At 33.8% G+C, this 22,778-nt stretch overlaps 1 protein-coding gene across 1 annotated transcript in view; it reads right to left on the bottom strand.

The window, feature by feature from the left end:
* The window catches only part of LOC148939279 (ubiquitin carboxyl-terminal hydrolase 51-like), an 84,977-nt gene that overhangs the window by 10,090 nt on the left and 52,109 nt on the right, over positions 1-22,778 (bottom strand). The window contains exon 6 of the mRNA XM_089106971.1: positions 8,918-9,157. Within this exon, the coding sequence (XP_088963097.1) occupies positions 8,918-9,157 (240 nt within the window). The remainder of the gene's footprint in view (positions 1-8,917; positions 9,158-22,778) is intronic.

Here is a 22,778-nt window from a genome sequence, read left to right as displayed (position 1 = left end):
GCATACAAAACTTCAAATACCGTATCACAAAATTCGTCAGTTATCTGGGTAAAAACTTTGAATATAACTTTGAACTTAGAAGCTTAATTTTTTCATAATGTCCTTTGCCTATATCTGTTTTGTCAACTTTAAAACAGTTGAAATGGCCGACTTTGATATTGATTGTTTGTTTTTTTTTTTGCTTTTTTGGATTCCTAAAAAGCCTTCTTGTATTAAAAACTGGTTTTTAATAACAATTTAAAAAAATACATTTTAAAGATTTTTTTGGCTTCTTTATAAAATATATGTCATGTAGGCTAAGGCTGAACTGCTGCTTTTTGATTGCTTTTAGCTGCTCTTTTGGATATTATTCATTTTTTCTTTTGGGATTCATTCCAAATTATAAACTCATAAATACCAAATATCAGTCAAATTATAAACTACATCTAAAAGGAGTAAATTTATCAAACTGAAAATACATGATGAACACTTCACACGAGAAGACTTCAATTACAATGAAACAAAAAACACTTAATGGTTTATTCGGTATGAAGAAAAATGAAGTGTCAGCTATTTGCTTAGGTAAAAAATGAAAAGCTCATCCGTTTTAAATGTAATTAAATGAAATAATATGCAGACTGAAGTAGCTCAGGAAGATGTTGAGATTTTCTTCCTAGTTCGCCACTTTTAATCCAAGCCAAATGTTGGGACACTTAGTATCAGTTATTCAGTTTAAGCTTTGATTTCGAAATGCTCACAAAAATTACCAAATTTAAGAAAGTCGCAACAATAAGTCACCTGCTGTCAAAATGCTCAAAGACTCCTCTTTTATCCCCACCCAGGCTCAAAGCTTCTGCTACGGTCATATCCATGGAAATCTCCAAAGAGTTTCTTTTTAAAATAGCTTTCAAGCGTAATTAGGGGTATTTAGCCTTTTTTGCTTTTCTTCAAAGCTTTGAAAAAAGTGTTATAATATTCCAAATGTTACATTTATTATATTTTTGCATATTTTTGGCAATTCTTTGTGGAGTGATCAATTTTTTAAAACCATTGTAGATACGTAAGAAAGTTGCAACATCCAGTACCCTGATGTTATAAAACTGTCAAAGACTCCTCCTTGAACCTCCCAAATTGAAAGCTTTTATTATGACCTGGCTTTTAATGTAACTTGGGCACTGGACCCAGGGCGCCATTGTCACTCGAGCACAACGCTAGGTGGGGATGTCGATATTGCTTTGGTCACACCAATTCGTTTTAGTGTGAATCTGCCTTGTACTTATGAATGGATGTTTTCAAAGAAAACCCGTTTAATCATAGAGACAAAAAAACGGGTTGGACACAAATGTCCCTTTCCCTTTGGACGATAAAACTATACAAGTGCTGCATCAAGTATAACTCAAGAAAATCTTGTTAGTTTTTGTCAACTTTTCAACTTTTTGGCATCCCCGCTTTCAATAAAAAAAAATCAAGGCACTATCACTTAAATATAATAGCTCCCTATTCCCCCCCCCCTCTGGATACCATCTTGATAGGATACCGTCTCTGCTTTAAAAAAAAAAAAATAATAAACTTATTGACATCCCTGCTTTCAAAAAAAAAAAATCGAGGTATTATCATTTAAATATGATAGGTCACTACTCCCCCCCCCCCTCCCTCTGGATACCACCTTGATAGGATGCCGTCTCTGCTTTAAATTAAAAAAAAAAACTTTTTGGCATCCCTGCTTTCAATAAAAAGATTTCGAGATATTATCATTTAAATCTAATACCTCCTTACCACCCCCACCCCCCTCTGGATGCCACCTTGATAGGATACCGTCTCAGATTTACATTAGAAAAATAATTACCTTAATAATTAACTAGGTCACTATATGGTTCAAACAAACACGCAAACTAACTTTAAACAGCTTAGTGTTACTTGAAAAAAAAAATTGAGGGTATGAGTAAAGGGGTACAAAGGCAACAACAAAAATGTCTAAATTATTCAGATATACCTCAAATTATTCGAATACTAAGTCATATATTTGCCATGTTATTTAATAAGATCCAAAGAATCTAATGAAAAGAGAGCACACACAAAAGCCAAATTAGGCAAGTAGCCTATGAGAAATCGCAAAATACCCAAGACCATGAACAAGTCCCAATGGGGGGCCATGGGTCTATCAAAATATTTCAATGGTTTCCCAGGGAATTTGATATCATTTTCTTCTGTCTCTACTTGAAATGAAAAAAAAATAATTATCTTTTTGACAACCCCGCTTTCAATAAAAAAATGAGGTATTATCAATTAAAAATGATAGCCTCCTATCCCCCCCCCCCTATAGGCAATAATTTACAATATATCTATGAATCATGTTTTTGAAGTAACTTCCCTTTCAATCTTGAATTCCCCAACCTTGTACATAGCTTAGTCTATAGCTAAATTTAGTCACAATAGAAGGTTTTTTTTTTGTGGGGGGGGGGGGTAAACAAATTTAAGAAAGAAGATTGTATTTTCTATCAGGCGTTAAACAATTGAGTATTAAACATTAAGAAAATTTTATCTAAGCACCGTGATTTTCGGGAATTCGGGGAACCAATTTTATTTCGGGGTGACGCTTAGATTTTCGGGGAAATACCCGAAAATTCGGGGATAGTGCAAGCCCTGCTTGATTTCTAATCAGAAAAATGGAAATACTAAACCACACGAGAAGGAAAAGCTCCGACTTTGCGGTTGACGCAATAAAGAATTGCCGCAAATTAATTTAAAGTCGACCGAACGCTGCCGCCTTTGCCGGCGGCGGTCGACCGGGCCTCTCGTCGGCGGCTTTCGGTCAATCCTCCGGCGCGTGCCAGGGTCTAACTACAAAACCCTTTTGATTGCGGTTCATTTGCTTGCAATATTAGTAAGGTTTTTGAATATGTTCTGCTCCCATATATTATTGAACAAACTGTGAAAGACTCTAACCAATTTGGATTTCAACCTCCTATTGGGTGTCAACATGCGCATAAGGTTTTAGCTTCAACTCTTTATGATGCCCAGTCTAAAGGTTATAAATTACATATTTGTGCATTGAATTTATCTAAAGCCTTCGATAGTATTTGCCATGCACAAATGTGGCACTCTTTGTCAGAGTTTGGAGTGAACCCTTCTGTCATACATGTACTTAAATTTTGGTATAGTAATTCGTTTCTTCGTTTAAAATTTGGTACAGGGTACTGCGGTAATATACCAGTTCAATCTGGAGTACGACAGGGTGGGGTGTTATCACCTTATCTATTTAATGCTTGCACTCAAAATGTGTTATTAGGAATCAGGCCTTCGTATTTTTATAATTTATCTGATGTGTCTTATATTGCGTATGCGGACGACCTGCTAGTTTTAAGCCGAACGAAGTCTATTTTGGCATTATCGGTGCAACGTACTTCTATGATGTTTCGGGACGTTGGTCTGTTTTTGAATTTTGATAAATACAAATATTTAGTTTTCAATCCCAAATCATCAGCTCATGATTTGTCCTGTGGAGCCTCAGTAATTCGCAATGTTGCGAGTTTACGGTGGTTAGGAATTAGTATTTCTTACACTCACTTTTTAGCGACTTCATGTTCTGAGAGATGTGAAAGAAAAGTTGAAGATCGGATATGCGAAAATTGTTTCCACAAATTTCCAGGGGGCCACGCCCCACCGCCCTGCAGGCGCCCATGGCTATGGTAATTGGATTTGATAATTTGTTTAGATAATCATCACAATAAACATATCGCTTAAGATGAATCATAAGAACCCTATATTAAAAAATATATACATTGAAGTAAACACATCTGTTTAGCTGAATCATAAAAGCCCTATATTCAGAAAAAAACTTAAATTAAACATATTATTTTAGCTGAACCATTTCAAAGAAAAAATACGACAATTAACATGCCGTTTAGCTGAATCATAAGAACCCTATATTCGGAAAGAGACAATACATTAAACATATTACTTTGGCGGAATCATAAGAGCCCTATTTTAAAGCAATAATATATCAATATACATATCGCTTTAGCTGAATCATAGCACTTTATTAAAAAAACATAAAATTATATAGGCTACAATTATTTAGCGATCTCTTGTGAATCAGCTTTATACTCAATACAATAATGATGAAATACACAAAAATATGTTTAGTTTAAATGTTCCATATTTTGCATAGCATAAATAAGGAGCTCGAAAGGCGTGTTCTGTTCAGTTTTAAATGGGTATTTGTGTGTAAAACATAAGCTGGCCTTTAAAGAAAAACAGTGTTTTCTTTGGGGATAAACCAGTAAAATTTTGAAAAAATACAGTGATCTTCTGCCATATTTATTTCAAAAGTTATTACGAAATGGAACTTTGGTCTTAGAGCCACCACACCCAAGAAGTAAAGTTAGGTTAATCCAAATGAAACTATTCTTGATTCATAATATGCAGAGTAATCAGAATAATTGTAGCTAACACATTTTGCATGCAGACCCGCTATACTTTACCCCCCCCCCCATCAATGTGAAAATATATAGCCCAAATTATATATTTTCCAGCTATTCTCGCAATGCGTCTCTCGTTTCAATGCGAGTACCTGTAAATTGAATCAAATGTGACGAAACAAAAACTGGAAAAACCAGTTACGGGTGGGAAAATGCATTGAAAATGTATAATTTTGGCTATATATTTGCACATTGGGGGGGGGGGAGTATAGCGGGTCTGTATGCAAAATATTTTAGCTACAATTGTTCAGCATGTTATTCTAATTGCCTCTTCTTCAGTCCTTGGCAAATCCCAAATTTTCATTCAACATCCATGGTCAGACACTATTTCCTATCAACACAGATCGCAAACTGAATGCATTTCCCTATCGTCTGAAAAACTGGTTCTTAACCAAACTTCACTTCTGGACAGAACTTGAGCGTGGTGGATATAAGACACAAGTACCACGAAACGTTACCTTTTTATGTTCTTAACTGTCAATGAAATGAAAAAATCGTCAATGGCGGCGTAAACTCAGAGGTAGTTTATACATCATTAATTATTTTTCTTTAATCAAAAGCATGTGAACGATTTATAAGAAAATTCAAATTAATAGCTACCTTGTGACAGCGCAGTGGATGATACCCTGCCTCTAGATTACTGGTTCCCGGGTTCTATCCCGCGTGTCGCAAGGAATTTGCCGCATTAAAAATATAAAACAATGTTTCTTTAACAATATAATTTTAACCAATAATTTGTTTTTCCTTTCAAGTCATTTTCTTTAATTAATCCTTTTCTGTAATTTTTATGGCGATTTTTATCGTGTAAATCGATAAAACACAAGTTTATAATTTTATACCACACTTTAAACTTTTCGATTTTTTAGCAATAATAGTATAACCTCTGGAATAGCCTCCCATAAAGCATTAAGGGGACAGTTTCTTAAATTAAATCAAGCTTTAAATTTGTATCTCAATCACGACGCATGATAAAAGCCAGTTGCTGGTGAGCAGGGTTGCAGCCCGTAGCACGAAATTGCTATTTTAGCACTATTTTATTATGTGTAGCACTGTGGCACGTGCTCATAGCTTGCTAAAATAGGACGAAAATACTATTTTAGCACTATTACGATCAATTTGTTGACTATAGCACCGAAAATTGTTGTGTAGCACGCAAATTTGGGCAATTGTAGCCCTTTAGGAACTGACAATGGTGGAAACCCTGCTGGCGAGCCTTGGTTTTTATTGCTTTTTTTGTTCGTGTATGTTGTTGATTTGTGCAGCGAAACTTAATTGGCTAAACCATAGTTATCAGGTAAGTTGATCTTCGCACACCTCTTTTCATTACTCTGTCTTTCACGCACGCGCAATGATAAATTTTTAGCGCATTACAATGGGATTATGGGAGATCTATTGCTCTGACGCAGACGAATTTTCTGTTTTCGTGCGCTTTGATATGTGCCATTTCTGAAGAAACTTTTCGCTACTGTTATATATATATTCTGTGGTTCACAGGTCGTTTCTTTAATTTATTTCTTTGTGATTGTAAGATTTGATGAAGACTAAAATGATATGTATATTTTTGTCGCAAATATATTTAAATTCGTAAAGCGAGAGCATTTGTAAAGAATGGACCAGTTTAATCCAGCTTTAAGTATACCAAGTGAGATTTACTGAGCCTTCGCCTCTGCAATAAGTCTTTCCACTGAGTCAACCTTGAATATATTTAGTCCAGATGAGTTGAGCCTCCAAATTGAAAAATTTGGCATTAGAAACACTTGACAAAATTTCTATGTCGAAAGCTAGAATAAAATATGTCAGTGGCATATTCATAAACTACGCTGACTTGTTTGGGCTTTGACAAAATTTCAAGGTAAAAAGTTCTCCGTGGCCTAATCATAAAGTATGTTTTTTTAGCTTTTGAAAAAAAAATTCAAGATCGAAAGCTGCCATAAAATATCTACATGGCCTATCCAAAAATATGCCTGTTTTTTAGCTTTAGACAAAATTTCAAGGTCTAAAGGTGGTATCAAATTTGTCGGCGGATTATTCATAAAGCGTGCCTAATTTTAACTTAAAAACGCCACTTCTGGTCAGTCCTCAAGCCAAGAATACAATTAAATATATAACAGCCTTTGGTACCATTAGGTCACTGAAAACAAAAACTGCAACAAATAATAACATAAAATATTTGTAAAAAGCTTTGTTTAGCTTTTGACAAAATTTCAAGGTGGAAAGCGTGTATCAAATTTGTCGGTGTCGCTATTCATAAAGCGTGCCTGATTTATATAACAGTCTACGGCGCCATTAAGTAAAAATTTGCAAAATATAATAAAAGAAAATATATAACCACCCAGAATTTTGATAAGATAGTAAAAAATGTTTTTTTTTACAATTATTTGAACACGAAAATTTTCAGCAAAGACCATAAACAGTGTTGAAGTTAAGCTTTGACTGAACATTTGTCCGGGGAAAACGCTAATCGAGGCCAAGAAGCAAAATATTACACTTTCTTCTAACTTTTGTAATGCACGTTTTTTCTAATTTAAAATTTTTGCAGAAATTATTTCACTCATTTTCAGCAAAAGAAAAACAGGCTTTGTTTCTATTAGCAGTTGATAGACCCACATTATTACTGACAAGTTTGTCCTTTTAAACATTATTTTCGTAAGCAGGAACACTGAATTTAAATTTCACGGAAAAAAAATTTAAAGAAGTGAAATAATAGTAATAGCAGTAATATAATAGAAAAGAAGAAGTGAATAGTAGACATGGAGAAGAAGTAGAATAGAAGAAGCATAAGAAGTGAATACTAGTAATAAGAGACAAGTATAGTATATAGCCCTATGCATTTATCTATAGTAAAAATTACGCATACAGACAAAAAGTAGCCGAACGTAAAAATCTAATCTACATACGTAGATTTTTTTAGAAAAGGGCTGGTGCAGGTTCGTCAAAATAGTAAATGTATGCAAATTATACAACAGTTATGTGAGGGGGAGAAAAACCGAATGAACATTCATGAGACTTCAGGGGAAGCGTCGGGTCCCTTGGTGCCAGCTCGTGGTTAATCAATGGGCTTAGATCGGCTTGGCGACTAATATTTTTCCGACTAAACTTTATTCCGAGGATATTATATGCCAATTTTCAATATCCAAAATTCACCAAACGTATTTCAGCAACAAAAAGTTATACCGAGACCCGTCCGGTCTCCGACAATCAGCTGACTAAAAAAAAACAAGCTAATAACGGTCAAATCCGTGAAATAAGGGTGGGAAAGTTAAAATTCTAAAGAAAGGAAATTAGTAAAGAAGAAAGTTTTTTTGCTGTTTTTTTTCGGTTTGTCACGGCCCTTGTTGACTTTGATGCAAACAAATTGCTAGTATTAATATTCTTATTATCAAAGAAAACATATATCAGTTTATAAGAAGGAGCCTTATTTAGCTACATAAAGAAGCTATATTTTTTTTTTGCTTGAAAATAAGGGTAAAGGATAAACCAGAAATCAAACAGGAAAAAAGATATGTACCATTGGATGCTCCATTCCAGGTCTTTTTTACAAATATAACAATTGATACTGTTTCAATAGTGTCTCAACCCCTCCCTCCTAATAGGATCAGATTTAGCCCAGGGCTAAACAGGAAAAGTTTGCTGCTTTTGTGAGTTAGTTTTTATGTTTTTGCTTATTTTGTCTCATTTTTGCCTTTTTCTGTCCCATATATGATTAGTTGGTAGACCGCAAAAGACACACATATTAGGCTACCTATGGTCATAATGACGATAAATATTGTTCAACTTCGTTTGAATCTGTATTTTTATATTTGTTCTGGTCAAGTATAGTTCTGAAGCGGGGACCCTCCGAAAGACGGAGGAGGATTTGCTAGATGTTTCCCAGAGAGTTGCCTACGGACCGTTTTGGGCATCCCGAATGACTGACCGTCCCTCAAACAGTAGGCTGTACGTAAAGCGTGGTTCAGCTCAGTTTTCTAGGGCTACAATGAGAGAAAGGTTGAGATGGCTAGGTTGACAAGTTCTGTGGATAAAAGAATGACAGACTGCCCAAACAGTCCTTGTCGACCAGCCGTCTAGGACCAAACGAAGAGCAGTTTGTCCCTGAATGGAGTGGGGGGATGTCACAAGGAAGGATTTAAGGGAAATAGGAACTTCTCGGGAGGGTGTAAAGAGGGAGATTTTGTATCAATCGGAATCGAAGAGGAGTGTGTGTAGCTATTTTGGCCTCAGGCGACTTGATGCTAAATGAGTTGTTAGTAGTAGTAGCAGTATTCAAGCATAGCTACTAGGTTCTCACGATCTCTTATTTTACACAAGAAAATAGCGTTAATAATAAAATGTCAAGGGCACACAAAAAAGATTTGAAGTCATACACGGATCTCGGGCTAGGTCCCGACTGTGACGTTTGTTTAGCGTGTGTTTGGAACAGGACTGTTCTAAAACTAAAAAACAGAAAAACAGCCAACCTTGGAAGTGAGAGGAACTTCGACTCGGCTACATATTTCGTAGCTTTCCCACAGTTTTCACACCCATTCTCTCTCTCCTCCTTCATAGCTACGCCCAAAGCTTCTTCTAATGTAAAATTATCGACAAAAGTTTCAGGTTCTGAGTCATCCTGAACAGATGCTATATCTTCCTCTTCTTTCGTCACAGGGAGCCAAAGGGAGTCCGAAATCTGCTTCTTCACATCTCCTTTTTTACCACATCTAAAAATTAAAAATGATAAATTTAAAATGATAAACTAATAAAATGATAATGATATGATAAAACAACAATGAAAATGATAACAACAATGATAAGACAAAATGACAAAACAAAAATGATGACTAAAACCAAACTTAAGTCCACGAAAACTGTAAAAATTTATAAACATTCGACTTAATAATATTAAGTCAAATTTAAATCTTTCTACTTGGTCACCAATGTTCTTGGTCACTACACATTTCATCAAGTCAATTGCGTTGGCAACATATCAAACTAAAAATGTCTTTATTACCGTTAAGCTTCTTGAAAGATTTGAATAGGGGGGTCTTTTGCTACAGCAATTGATCGACCACTCAGTTACATTACAATTAGTTTTGAGCCTGACTACTGAATATTTCTGTTATTTTCTGCGGATGCAGTTTCGGATGTAGAAAGATTTAAATTTTAAACTGATAATTCGTGCTGTTCAAACCTCAGAGACAGGCATGCACAGCAGAACTACTTCGCAAATGGCGTGGACGAAACGGCACTTGGAGCTGACACACTTACATTTATACACTTGTCCTACTGTTTGGTGTCTGATACGCACAAGCAGGTTGCTTAGTGACGAGACCCTTGGGGAGCACCGTATACGAGACACCCGTTAAGCAAAGGGTTTCATCAAATACTTCAGAAATAGGGGTTCGGCTAATATTAAATTATATGCAGCACCAACACCCGCGTGCAGCACCAACAGAAGGAATATCATCAAGTTTTACAAGCACCTTAGGGCTTTACTGGTGGCGTAAAAAAAAAGGTGACATAAAAGAAAAGTAAAGAAAAAGGCATAAAAAGTGCCATCATCAAAGGAAAGCTTTTCTGGTGGCATAAAAGAAAAAGTAAAGAAAATACATAAAAGTGCCACCAGCAAAGGAAAGCTCTGCTGGTGGCATAAAAGAACAGCGATTAAAGTACCACCAGCAGAGGAAAGCTTTGCAAGTGGTATAAAAGAAAAAGGCATAACAAAGCCACCAGGAAAGGAGAGCTTTGCTTGTGACATAAAAGAGAAAATACAAGGAGCTCGCCAAAATACATACCCTCTGTAGTTAAACATGAATTAACAAGTCTACAACTACATTATCAGTACGTCTGTTTATAAGCATAGGTAAATTGCTTCCCCAAATAAGTTTAATTATTATTAATCTGGCTTCTTTATCAGCTAGTCATTAGCTATTTCCATCTTAACTATTTATTTAATTTAATGGGATTTCTGTAGTTTATCATGAGTTAATAAGTCTATAACTACATTATCAGGACACCCGTTTATAAGCATAGATAAATTGCTTCCCCAAACAAGTTTAATTATTATTAATCAGGCTTCTTTATCAGCTAATTATTAGTTATTTCCGTCTTAATTATTTAATTCATGTTAATTATTTAATTTAATGTGGTATCATTGTCAGCTACTCAGTGGTTATTTTCATTTTAATAATTTTGTATTATTAATTCTATTTTAATAATTTAATGTGGTTTCTTTGACAGCTACTCATTTGTTATTACCATTTCAATTATTTTACTTTATCTATCAATTCATTAATTTTATTTGTTATTTTATTAATTATATTTCAATTTATTTTAATCAGGCTCTTGTCAGCTAATCATGGGTTATTTTCATTCTAATCATTTTATTGATCTATTAATTTTATTAATTATAATCTAAATAGAAATATCTATATCTATATACAGAATTAAAAAACTAAGAAAGACAAGTGTTTGTGCTTTGGATTTCCCCTTTCTTCTTATTAGTGTCTTCAGTGATCTCCTTTCTAAGCCCTTGTCTTTCCTGTTTAACGATATTACTGAGTTTGGGCGAATTCCAACAATATGGAAACATGGTTTTATAGTCCCTTTGAAAAATAAAAACGGAATGCCTGATTTTGAAGGCGTTCATCCTATTTTCTCGAAACTTTATGAAGGATTCCTTGCAGACAGGCTAAAGGAAAAAATCCTACCTCTTACTAACCTGAAGTAATCTGGGAATCTAAAATCCACTTCTACTTCCCACTATCTCGTTTCTATTGTCGACGACATCCAGAAGATTCTCGAAAAACCCGGTTTCTCACTGGGTTTAATTTTAATTAACCCTTCAAAATGCATTTTACCTGATTAACTACAATATATTGGCTCGGAAACTTGTCACAAAATTCAATATTATTTCCTTACTGGTGAAATTTGCTGCCCTCTTCTTATAATATATATTGTTGGTTGTCAAAACTGGAATCATTCCTCAAATCCTCTCCCTTTACAACATATCATGCCCAAATGTATTCTCCTAGCTCCTCTCTTTCTTTCAGTCATCAACAGCCTTGAAAAGGATTTTCCTGACCATTGGAATTCTTTTGATGATCCAACGGTTTTTTAAACTTGCTACGTAAATTTAATACGCGATCATATGAGTATTCTAAGTGATATTGGAGATGAGGTCTCGGACTGAGACGTGATAGTAAACCCTCTTAAGTCCATGATAATGCCCATTTGTTTCCTCAAATCCTCGCCCTATTTTCTTAATCCCATCCCTCCTGAAATTTCTGTGTCCTCATTTAAACTACTTGGCGTCACTATTTCTTCAAATTTAAAGTGTGATATCCACGTTAAAGACATCATCCATAGAGGTAATATGTGTATCTGCCTCCTTAATCTCGTAAATAAACTTAGTATCCTTCCTGACCATTTCTTAAGGATTTACTCTTCTTTTGTCCCCCCGCATGTCGAATATGCTAGTCCAGTTTGGCACCCTGGTATCTCTCGCGAAGAATCAGAAACAATCGAATCAATTCAAAAAAGGGCTTTGCAAATAATTTTCAAAGAAGGCAAGGTGCCATACTCTCTGCTCCTAAAAAAAAGCTAGTCTGGGAACCCTTGAGGGTAGGAGGGCTAGGTTGTGCCTCCGTTTTACAAAAAAATGTAATAACAAACCCTCAGACGGCAAGTATTTTCCCCAAACGTCACTCTCCATCTAGATTACGGCCGCCTCGAGCTGTTTCTGAGCCCATCCCTGTAATTTTTTTTTTTTTTTTTTTTTTTTTTTTTATTAGCTGATGGTGCCGCCCAGGTTCTTGTACTCATTTACTTTCCCCTTCTCTTTTTTTTTTGTTATAGTTCCCCTTGTAATTCTTATATATTTTATATTTCTTTCTCTTTTTTTGTTGTTTATTTATCATTTTTGTCCCCTCCCCCCCTCTTTCTTGACCATTTTTTATCTTTTCAACTCTTTTCTTGACTTTGTTATTGACACTTTTTAGTGCCCCCTTTAAATTATATGTATTTATGTCTCGTTCTTGTTTGTATTTATTTGCTTATTTAGTCCCCCCTGTTCTTATGTCCCTTTTAATTCTTTTTCTGATTTGTATTTGTGTAAGTTTGGTTTGACCAGTTTTTATATTTTTAACTTTTTTAATTGACTTTTTACGGTGTAATTATCGATTTTTAAATTGTTGTTCATTATGATTTTTCTTTTTTGTTGTTGTTTTTCGCATTTTTGCCAGTTTTAGTGCAACCATCAATATTGTCGACTACGAAGTCCGAATTCGGCCCTTTGTGGGCTTGTGATAGAGATTGTTTTGAAATAAATATTTTATCTCTAAATCTAGAAGGTATTCTGTGCCCAAGTTTGTTATTCCGTCTGAGCTATTTTTGAGTGAAAACCAGTCCTCTGAAGAAATAAGGATATTTCTTCACTTCATTTAACATTTTAACATTTGTGATGTAGTCAGGCAACGAAGATGGCGATATCTTGGCCATGTTATCCGTATGCCAGGATCGAGACTACCGAATATGCTTCTACAGTGGCAACCAGACGACACGCGTCGACGAGGAAGGCCCAAAACCACGCTTCGCAGGACATATGAGCGGGACAAGAGAGCCCTTCATGCATCCTTAATCCCAGAGCGGGAGGACATCTACGCCGCAGCTCATTTCCGGGATGATTGTAGGCTGTTAACAGACGCCCTGTGTGCCTCTGGAGGTACAGGAGGAGCTAAGGTCTAAGGTAAGGATTTAACATTTGAGGAACCAATGTGCAATGATATCCATCAGTCTTAGGCGAAGTCCCTTATTAGATTCCGAGTGGATATAATATTAAATAAAGGAACCAGGGGTGATTTGTGTTTCGCATGAACTGAACGTAAACCATAGGCAACGTTGATATTTTAATTCTTCTTTGTTCATCTTAGGTACATCTAGACAAGAAGAAGAATTTTTTCTTCTACCCACACAGTAAATACGCATAGAGATCGCCTAAAATAGCAATATTTGGTATTTGTAGTATTCAAAGGTCTTTGATGTTTCCAATAGATTTGCATTACCTAAAACATGTTGTTTATAATTACATTTATTTTATTACACATTTCTTTATTTTATAATGTTTATTTCCACTTTATTTACATCCATTTTCCTCTGATTTCCGCGGGTAATTTTTTGCTTATTTCTCTTACCGCATGGAAGATAGTCAATAGTCAAAAGAAGACTCGGGTTCCCACCACAAAAATTACCCTAACCTAGTTACAGGAGTTCGAAAAAGTGACTGATGTTCGGACAAACACTGGTTGAGTGACACGAAATTGAGATTTTACATGAGTAGTTAAAGGTTGTACAAATTAGAATAGTGAAAGGAAATGTAGAAAAACTATGTGAGAAATATATGAAGGTTAGAATTTATTTTCTAGAAAAAGAAGAGAGAAGGAGAAAAGGCAAGAGAAAATGACAAGGAGGATGAAAGGAGTTTTATCCAGGAGACCTCAACATGGACCAAATACCACAGGATAAGAGAGAAAAGAAGAAAACTTAAAAATATGTATTAGAAAAGTATATTGTATATTTCTTTATATTATAGGGAAAATGACAAGGAGGGGGACAGGAGTTACATCCAGGATATCTCAGCATGGACCAAATACCACAGGATAAGAGAGAAAAGAAGAAAACTTAAAAATATGTATTATAAAAGTATATTGTTTATTTCTTTATTTTATAGTGAAAATGACAAGGAGGAGGAAAGGAGTTACATCCAGGATACATCAGCATGGACCAAATACCACAGGATAAGAGAGAGAAAAGAAGAAAACTTAAAATATGTATTAGAAACGGATTTTGTATATTTCTTTATATTATAGAGAAAATGACAAGGAGGAGGAAAGGAGTTACATCCAGGATACATCAGCATGGACCAAATACCACAGGATAAGAGAGAGAAAAGAAGAAAACTTAAAATATGTATTAGAAACGGATTTTGTATATTTCTTTATATTATAGAGAAAATGACAAGGAGGAGGAAAGGAGTTACATCCAGGATACATCAGCATGGACCAAATACCACAGGATAAGAGAGAAAAGAAGAAAACTTAAAATATGTATTAGAAACGGATTTTGTATATTTATTTATATTATAGAGAAAATGACAAGGAGGAGGAAAGGAGTTACATCCAGGAGACCTCAGCATGGACCAAATACCACAGGATAAGAGAGAGAAAAGAAGAAAACTTAAAAATATGTATTAGAAACGGATTTTGTATATTTCTTTATATTATAGAGAAAATGACAAGGAGGAGGGAAGAAGTTACATCCAGAATACATCAGCATGGACCAAATACCACAGGATAAGAGAGAGAAAAGAAGAAAAATTAAAAATATGTATTAGAAAAGTATATTGTATATTTCTTTATATTATAGGAAAAATGACAAGGAGGGGGAAAGGAGTGACATCCAGGAGAACTCAGCATGGACCAAATACCACATCATAATAGAGAAAAGAAGAAAAATTAAAAATATGTATTAGAAAAGTATATTGTTTATTTCTTTATATTATAGGAAAAATGACAAGGAGGGGGAAAGGAGTTACATCCAGGATATCTCAGCATGGACCAAATACCACAGGATAAGAGAGAGAAAAGAAGAAAACTTAAAATATGTATTAGAAACGGATTTTGTATATTTCTTTATATTATAGAGAAAATGACAAGGAGGAGGAAAGGAGTTACATCCAGGATACATCAGCATGGACCAAATACCACAGGATAAGAGAGAGAAAAGAAGAAAACTTAAAATATGTATTAGAAACGGATTTTGTATATTTATTTATATTATAGAGAAAATGACAAGGAGGAGGTAAGAAGTTACATCCAGAATACATCAGCATGGACCAAATACCACAGGATAAGAGAGAGAAAAGAAGAAAACTTAAAATATTTATTAGAAACGGATTTTGTATATTTCTTTATATTATAGAGAAAATGACAAGGAGGAGGGAAGAAGTTACATCCAGAATACATCAGCATGGACCAAATACCACAGGATAAGAGAGAGAAAAGAAGAAAACTTGAAATATGTATTAGAAACGGATTTTGTATATTTCTTTATATTATAGAGAAAATGACAAGGAGGAGGGAAGAAGTTACATCCAGAATACATCAGCATGGACCAAATACCACAGGATAAGAGAGAAAAGAAGAAAACTTAAAAATATGTATCAGAAAAGGATATTGTATATTTATTTATTTTATAGAGAAAATGACAAGGAGGAGGGAAGAAGTTACATCCAGAATACCTCAACATGGACCAAATACCACATGATAAGAGAGAAAAGAAGAAAACTTAAAAATATGAATCAGAAAAGGATATTGTATATTTATTTATTTTATAGAGAAAATGACAAGGAGGAGGAACGGAGTTACATCCAGGATATCTCAACATGGACCAAATACCACAGGATAAGAGAGAGAAAAGAAGAAAAATTAAAATATGTATTAGAAACTGATTTTTTATATTTATTTATATTATAGAGAAAATGACAAGTAGGAGGGAAGAAGTTACATCCAGAATACATCAGCATGGACCAAATACCACAGGATAAGAGAGAGAAAAGAAGAAAACTTAAAATATGTATTAGAAAAGTATTTTTTATATTTATTTATATTATAGAGAAAATGACAAGGAGGAGGAAAGGAGTTACATCCAGGATATATCAGCATGGACCAAATACCACAGGATAAGAGAGAAAAGAAGAAAACTTAAAAATATGTATCAGAAAAGGATATTGTATATTTATTTATATTATAGGGAAAATGACAAGGAGGAGGGAAGTAGTTACATCCAGGATACATCAGCATGGACCAAATACCACAGGATAAGAGAGAGAAAAGAAGAAAACTTAAAATATGTATTAGAAACTGATTTTGTATATTTCTTTATATTATAGAGAAAATGACAAGGAGGAGGGAAGAAGTTACATCCAGAATACATCAGCATGGACCAAATACCACAGGATAAGAGAGAGAAAAGAAGAAAACTTAAAAATATGTATCAGAAAAGGATATTGTATATTTATTTATTTTATAGAGAAAATGACAAGGAGGAGGAAAGGAGTTACATCCAGGATATCTCAGCATGGACCAAATACCACAGGATAAGAGAGAGAAAAGAAGAAAACTTAAAATATGTATTAGATACTGATTTTGTATATTTATTTATATTATAGAGAAAAAGACAAGGAGGAGGGAAGAAGTTACATCCAGAATACATCAGCATGGACCAAATACCACAGGATAAGAGAGAGAAAAGAAGAAAACTTAAAAATATGTATCAGAAAAGGATATTGTATATTTATTTATTTTATAGAGAAAATGACATGGAGGAGGGAAGAATTTACATCCAGAATACATCAGCATGGACCAAATACCACAGGATAAGAGAGAGAAAAGAAGAAAACTTAAAATATGTATTAGAAACGGATTTTTTATATTTCTTTATATTATAGAGAAAATGACAAGGAGGAGGGAAGAAGTTACATCCAGAATACATCAGCATGGACCAAATACCACAGGATAAGAGAGAGAAAAGAAGAAAACTTAAAAATATGTATCAGAAAAGGATATTGTATATTTATTTATTTTATAGAGAAAATGACAAGGAGGAGGGAAGAAGTTACATCCAGAATACATCAGCATGGACCAAATACCACAGGATAAGAGAGAGAAAAGAAGAAAACTTAAAATATGTAATATAAAAGTATATTGTATATTTCTTTATATTATAGGGAAAATGACAAGGAGGAGGAAAGGAGTTACATCCAGGAGACCTCAGCATGGACCAAATACCACAGGATAAGAGAGAGAAAAGAAGAAAACTTAAAATATGTATTAGAAACGTGATTTTGTATATTTCTTTATATTATAGAGAAAATGACAAGGAGGAGGGAAGAAGTTACATCCAGAATACATCAGCATGGACCAAATACCACAGGATAAGAGAGAGAAAAGAAGAAAAATTAAAAATATGTATGAGAAAAGTATTTTTTATATTTATTTATTTTATAGAGAAAATGACAAGGAGGAGGAAAGGAGTTACATCCAGGATAACTCAACATGGACCAAATACCACAGGATAAGAGAGAAAAGAAGAAAACTTAAAAATATGTATCAGAAACTGATTTTGTATATTTCTTTATATTATAGAGAAAATGACAAGGAGGAGGGAAGAAGTTACATCCAGAATACATCAGCATGGACCAAATACCACAGGATAAGAGAGAGAAAAGAAGAAAACTAAAAATATGTATTAGAAAAGTATATTGTATATTTCTTTATATTATAGAGAAAATGACAAGGAGGAGGAAAGGAGTTACATCCAGGAGACCTCAGCATGGACCAAATACCACAGGATAAGAGAGACAATAATAAAAATTAAAAATATGTATCAGAAAAGTATATTGTATATTTATTTATATTATAGAGAAAATGACAAGGAGGAGGGAAGAAGTTACATCCAGAATACATCAGCATGGACCAAATACCACAGGATAAGAGAGAGAAAAGAAGAAAAATTAAAAATATGTATTAGAAAAGGATATTGTATATTTCTTTATATTATAGGAAAAATGACAAGGAGGGGGAAAGGAGTTACATCCAGGAGACCTCAGCATGGACCAAATACCACATGATAATAGAGAAAAGAATAAAAATTAAAAATATGTATTAGAAAAGTATATTGTTTATTTCTTTATATTATAGGAAAAATGACAAGGAGGGGGAAAGGAGTTACATCCAGGATATCTCAGCATGGACCAAATACCACAGGATAAGAGAGAAAAGAAGAAAACTTAAAATATGTATTAGAAACTGATTTTGTATATTTATTTATTTTATAGAGAAAATGACAAGGAGGAGGAAAGGAGTTACATCCAGGAGACCTCAACATGGACCAAATACCACAGGATAAGAGAGAAAAGAAGAAAACTTAAAAATATGTATCAGAAAAGGATATTGTATATTTATTTATTTTATAGAAAAAATGACAAGGAGGAGGAAAGGAGTTACATCCAGGATACATCAGCATGGACCAAATACCACAGGATAAGAGAGAAAAGAAGAAAACTTAAAAATATGTATTAGAAAAGTATATTGTATATTTCTTTATATTATAGGGAAAATGACAAGGAGGAGGAAAGGAGTTACATCCAGGATAACTCAGCATGGACCAAATACCACAGGATAAGAGAGAGAAAAGAAGAAAACTTAAAATATGTATTAGAAACGGATTTTGTATATTTCTTTATATTATAGAGAAAATGACAAGGAGGAGGGAAGAAGTTACATCCAGAATACATCAGCATGGACCAAATACCACAGGATAAGAGAGAGAAAAGAAGAAAACTTAAAAATATGTATCAGAAAAGGATATTGTATATTTATTTATATTATAGGGAAAATGACAAGGAGGAGGAAAGGAGTTACATCCAGGATATCTCAGCATGGACCAAATACCACAGGATAAGAGAGAAAAGAAGAAAACTTAAAATATGTATTAGAAACGGATTTTGTATATTTCTTTATATTATAGAGAAAATGACAAGGAGGAGGAAAGGAGTTACATCCAGGAGACCTCAGCATGGACCAAATACCACAGGATAAGAGAGAAAAGAAGAAAAATTAAAAATATGTATCAGAAAAGGATATTGTATATTTATTTATTTTATAGATAATATGACAAGGAGGTGGAAAGGAGTTACATCCAGGATATCTCAGCATGGACCAAATACCACAGGATAAGAGAGAAAAGAAGAAAACTTAAAATATTTATTAGAAAAGTATATTGTATATTTCTTTATATTATAGGGAAAATGACAAGGAGGAGGGAAGGAGTTACATCCAGGATACATCAGCATGGACCAAATACCACAGGATAAGAGAGAGAAAAGAAGAAAACTTAAAATATGTATTAGAAACGGATTTTGTATATTTCTTTATATTATAGAGAAAATGACAAGGAGGAGGGAAGAAGTTACATCCAGGATACATCAGCATGGACCAAATACCACAGGATAAGAGAGAGAAAAGAAGAAAACTTAAAAATATGTATCAGAAAAGGATATTGTATATTTATTTATTTTATAGAAAAAATGACAAGGAGGGGGAAAGGAGTTACATCCAGGATATCTCAGCATGGACCAAATACCACAGGATAAGAGAGAGAAAAGAAGAAAACTTAAAATATGTATTAGAAACGGATTTTGTATATTTCTTTATATTATAGAGAAAATGACAAGGAGGAGGGAAGAAGTTACATCCAGAATACATCAGCATGGACCAAATACCACAGGATAAGAGAGAGAAAAGAAGAAAACTTAAAAATATGTATCAGAAAAGGATATTGTATATTTATTTATTTTATAGAAAAAATGACAAGGAGGTGGAAAGGAGTTACATCCAGGATATCTCAGCATGGACCAAATACCACAGGATAAGAGAGAAAAGAAGAAAACTTAAAAATATGTATTAGAAACGGATTTTGTATATTTCTTTATATTATAGAGAAAATGACAAGGAGGAGGAAAGGAGTTACATCCAGGATACATCAGCATGGACCAAATACCACAGGATAAGAGAGAGAAAAGAAGAAAACTTAAAATATGTATTAGAAACGGATTTTGTATATTTCTTTATATTATAGAGAAAATGACAAGGAGGAGGGAAGGAGTTACATCCAGAATACATCAGCATGGACCAAATACCACAGGATAAGAGAGACAAAAGAAGAAAACTTAAAATATGTATTAGAAACGGATTTTGTATATTTCTTTATATTATAGAGAAAATGACAAGGAGGAGGGAAGAAGTTACATCCAGAATACATCAGCATGGACCAAATACCACAGGATAAGAGAGAGAAAAGAATAAAAATTAAAAATATGTATTAGAAACGTATTTTTTATATTTCTTTATATTATAGAAAAAATGACAAGGAGGGGGAAAGGAGGTACATCCAGGAGATCTCAGCATGGACCAAATACCACAGGATAATAGAGAAAAGAATAAAAATTAAAAATATGTATTAGAAAAGTATATTTTATATTTATTTATTTTATAGAAAAAATGACAAGGAGGGGGAAAGGAGGGACATCCAGGAGATCTCAGCCTGGACAAAATACCACCGTATAAGAGAGAAAACAAGAACAAATAAAAATATTTATGAGAAAAGTATATTGTTTATTTATTTATATTATAGAGAAAATGACCAGGAGGAGGAAAGGAGTTAAATCCAGGATACATCAGCATGGACCAAATACCACAGGATAAGAGAGAAAAGAAGAAAACTTAAAAATATGTATCAGAAAAGGATATTGTATATTTATTTATTTTATAGAAAAAATGACAAGGAGGGGGAAAGGAGTTACATCCAGAATACATCAGCATGGACCAAATACCACAGGATAAGAGAGAGAAAAGAAGAAAACTTAAAATATGTATTAGAAACGGATTTTGTATATTTCTTTATATTATAGAGAAAATGACAAGGAGGAGGGAAGAAGTTACATCCAGAATACATCAGCATGGACCAAATACCACAGGATAAGAGAGAGAAAAGAAGAAAACTTAAAATATGTATTAGAAAAGTATATTGTATATTTCTTTATATTATAGGGAAAATGACAAGGAGGAGGAAAGGAGTTACATCCAGGATACATCAGCATGGACCAAATACAACAGGATAAGAGAGAAAAGAAGAAAACTTAAAAAATGTATTAGAAACGGATTTTGTATATTTATTTATTTTATAGGGAAAATGACAAGGAGGATGAAAGGAGTTACATCCAGGAGACCTCAACATGGACCAAATACCACAGGATAAGAGAGAGAAAAGAAGAAAACTTAAAAATATGTATCAGAAAAGGATATTGTATATTTATTTATTTTATAGAAAAAATGACAAGGAGGAGGGAAGAAGTTACATCCAGAATACATCAGCATGGACCAAATACCACAGGATAAGAGAGAGAAAAGAAGAAAACTTAAAAATATGTATCAGAAAAGGATATTGTATATTTATTTATTTTATAGAGAAAATGACAAGGAGGAGGTAAGGAGTTACATCCAGGATATCTCAGCATGGACCAAATACCACAGGATAAGAGAGAGAAAAGAAGAAAGCTTAAAATATGTATTAGAAACGGATTTTGTATATTTCTTTATATTATAGAGAAAATGACAAGGAGGAGGGAAGAAGTTACATCCAGAATACATCAGCATGGACCAAATACCACAGGATAAGAGAGAGAAAAGAAGAAAACTTAAAATATGTATTAGAAACGGATTTTGTATATTTATTTATATTATAGAGAAAATGACAAGGAGGAGGAAAGGAGTTACATCCAGGATACATCAGCATGGACCAAATACCACAGTATAAGAGAGAAAAGAAGAAAACTTAAAATATGTATTAGAAACGGATTTTGTATATTTCTTTATATTATAGAGAAAATGACAAGGAGGAGGGAAGAAGTTACATCCAGGATACCTCAGCATGGACCAAAGGATAAAGCATGGACTAAACAAATTGAAAACAAAGAAAAATGATCAGCCAATGGAAACTAGAAAGAAATAAAAATATTTCTGCAAAGAAATCCCATCCCCAGTGCAAAAAAAAATCTGAATCAAATAAAATTCACATGTAGGTACATAAAATATACATAATATGTAAAAAATGCAACTGGTTAAATTTTTAAAATTTATGCTAACTAATGCGATCAAGGAAAGAAATGACAACAGATGTAGCCTGCGAGGAAGACAATGCCTATCCTTCAAACTGTTTAATACATTTCCTAATTTTTACCTTCTTGTTATTGAATATAATAATTAATAAATATATTATAAGCTTTCACATTCGGTAATTTGGTATATTTTTAGTTTTAGATTTTCTTTTTACCTCTTGTCGAGATCTTATCATCCTTTGTCTAAAACCTGGTTCTTTTTTTGTCCAAAATAAAAACTTAAAACGAAACAACTTTTTGCATGCACACAATGATCCGTGTAGCGCAGGTACCGATCTCCTGAAACTCAGTCTTCGGCCGGGAATGCTATGCGTGGTTGGGGGCAAATCATCCGAAACCTCCTGTGTTTCGCCCCAAATCACTCGAGGTACCCATTTGGAGCAGGGCCAAACCTAGATGGGCTTATAAAGTAACCCCCCCCCCCGTTCTGAATCAAGTAGTCAGTGACATCAGGACTTGAAATCCTGCCCTTATGGACACGGGATTGCCAGTCAAGAACGCTACCCAGAAAGTGATTATTTACTTATTTACAATTGTACCCCTCATTT

This window comes from Artemia sp. Qi Xiang Cuo, chromosome 21, assembly GCF_049724085.1.
Source record: "Artemia sp. Qi Xiang Cuo chromosome 21, ASM4972408v1, whole genome shotgun sequence".
In the NCBI taxonomy this organism is placed as follows: Eukaryota; Metazoa; Arthropoda; class Branchiopoda; order Anostraca; family Artemiidae; genus Artemia; species Artemia sp. Qi Xiang Cuo.
Note: the sequence above shows the minus strand (reverse complement) of the source record. Positions and strands in the feature narration are given on the sequence as shown.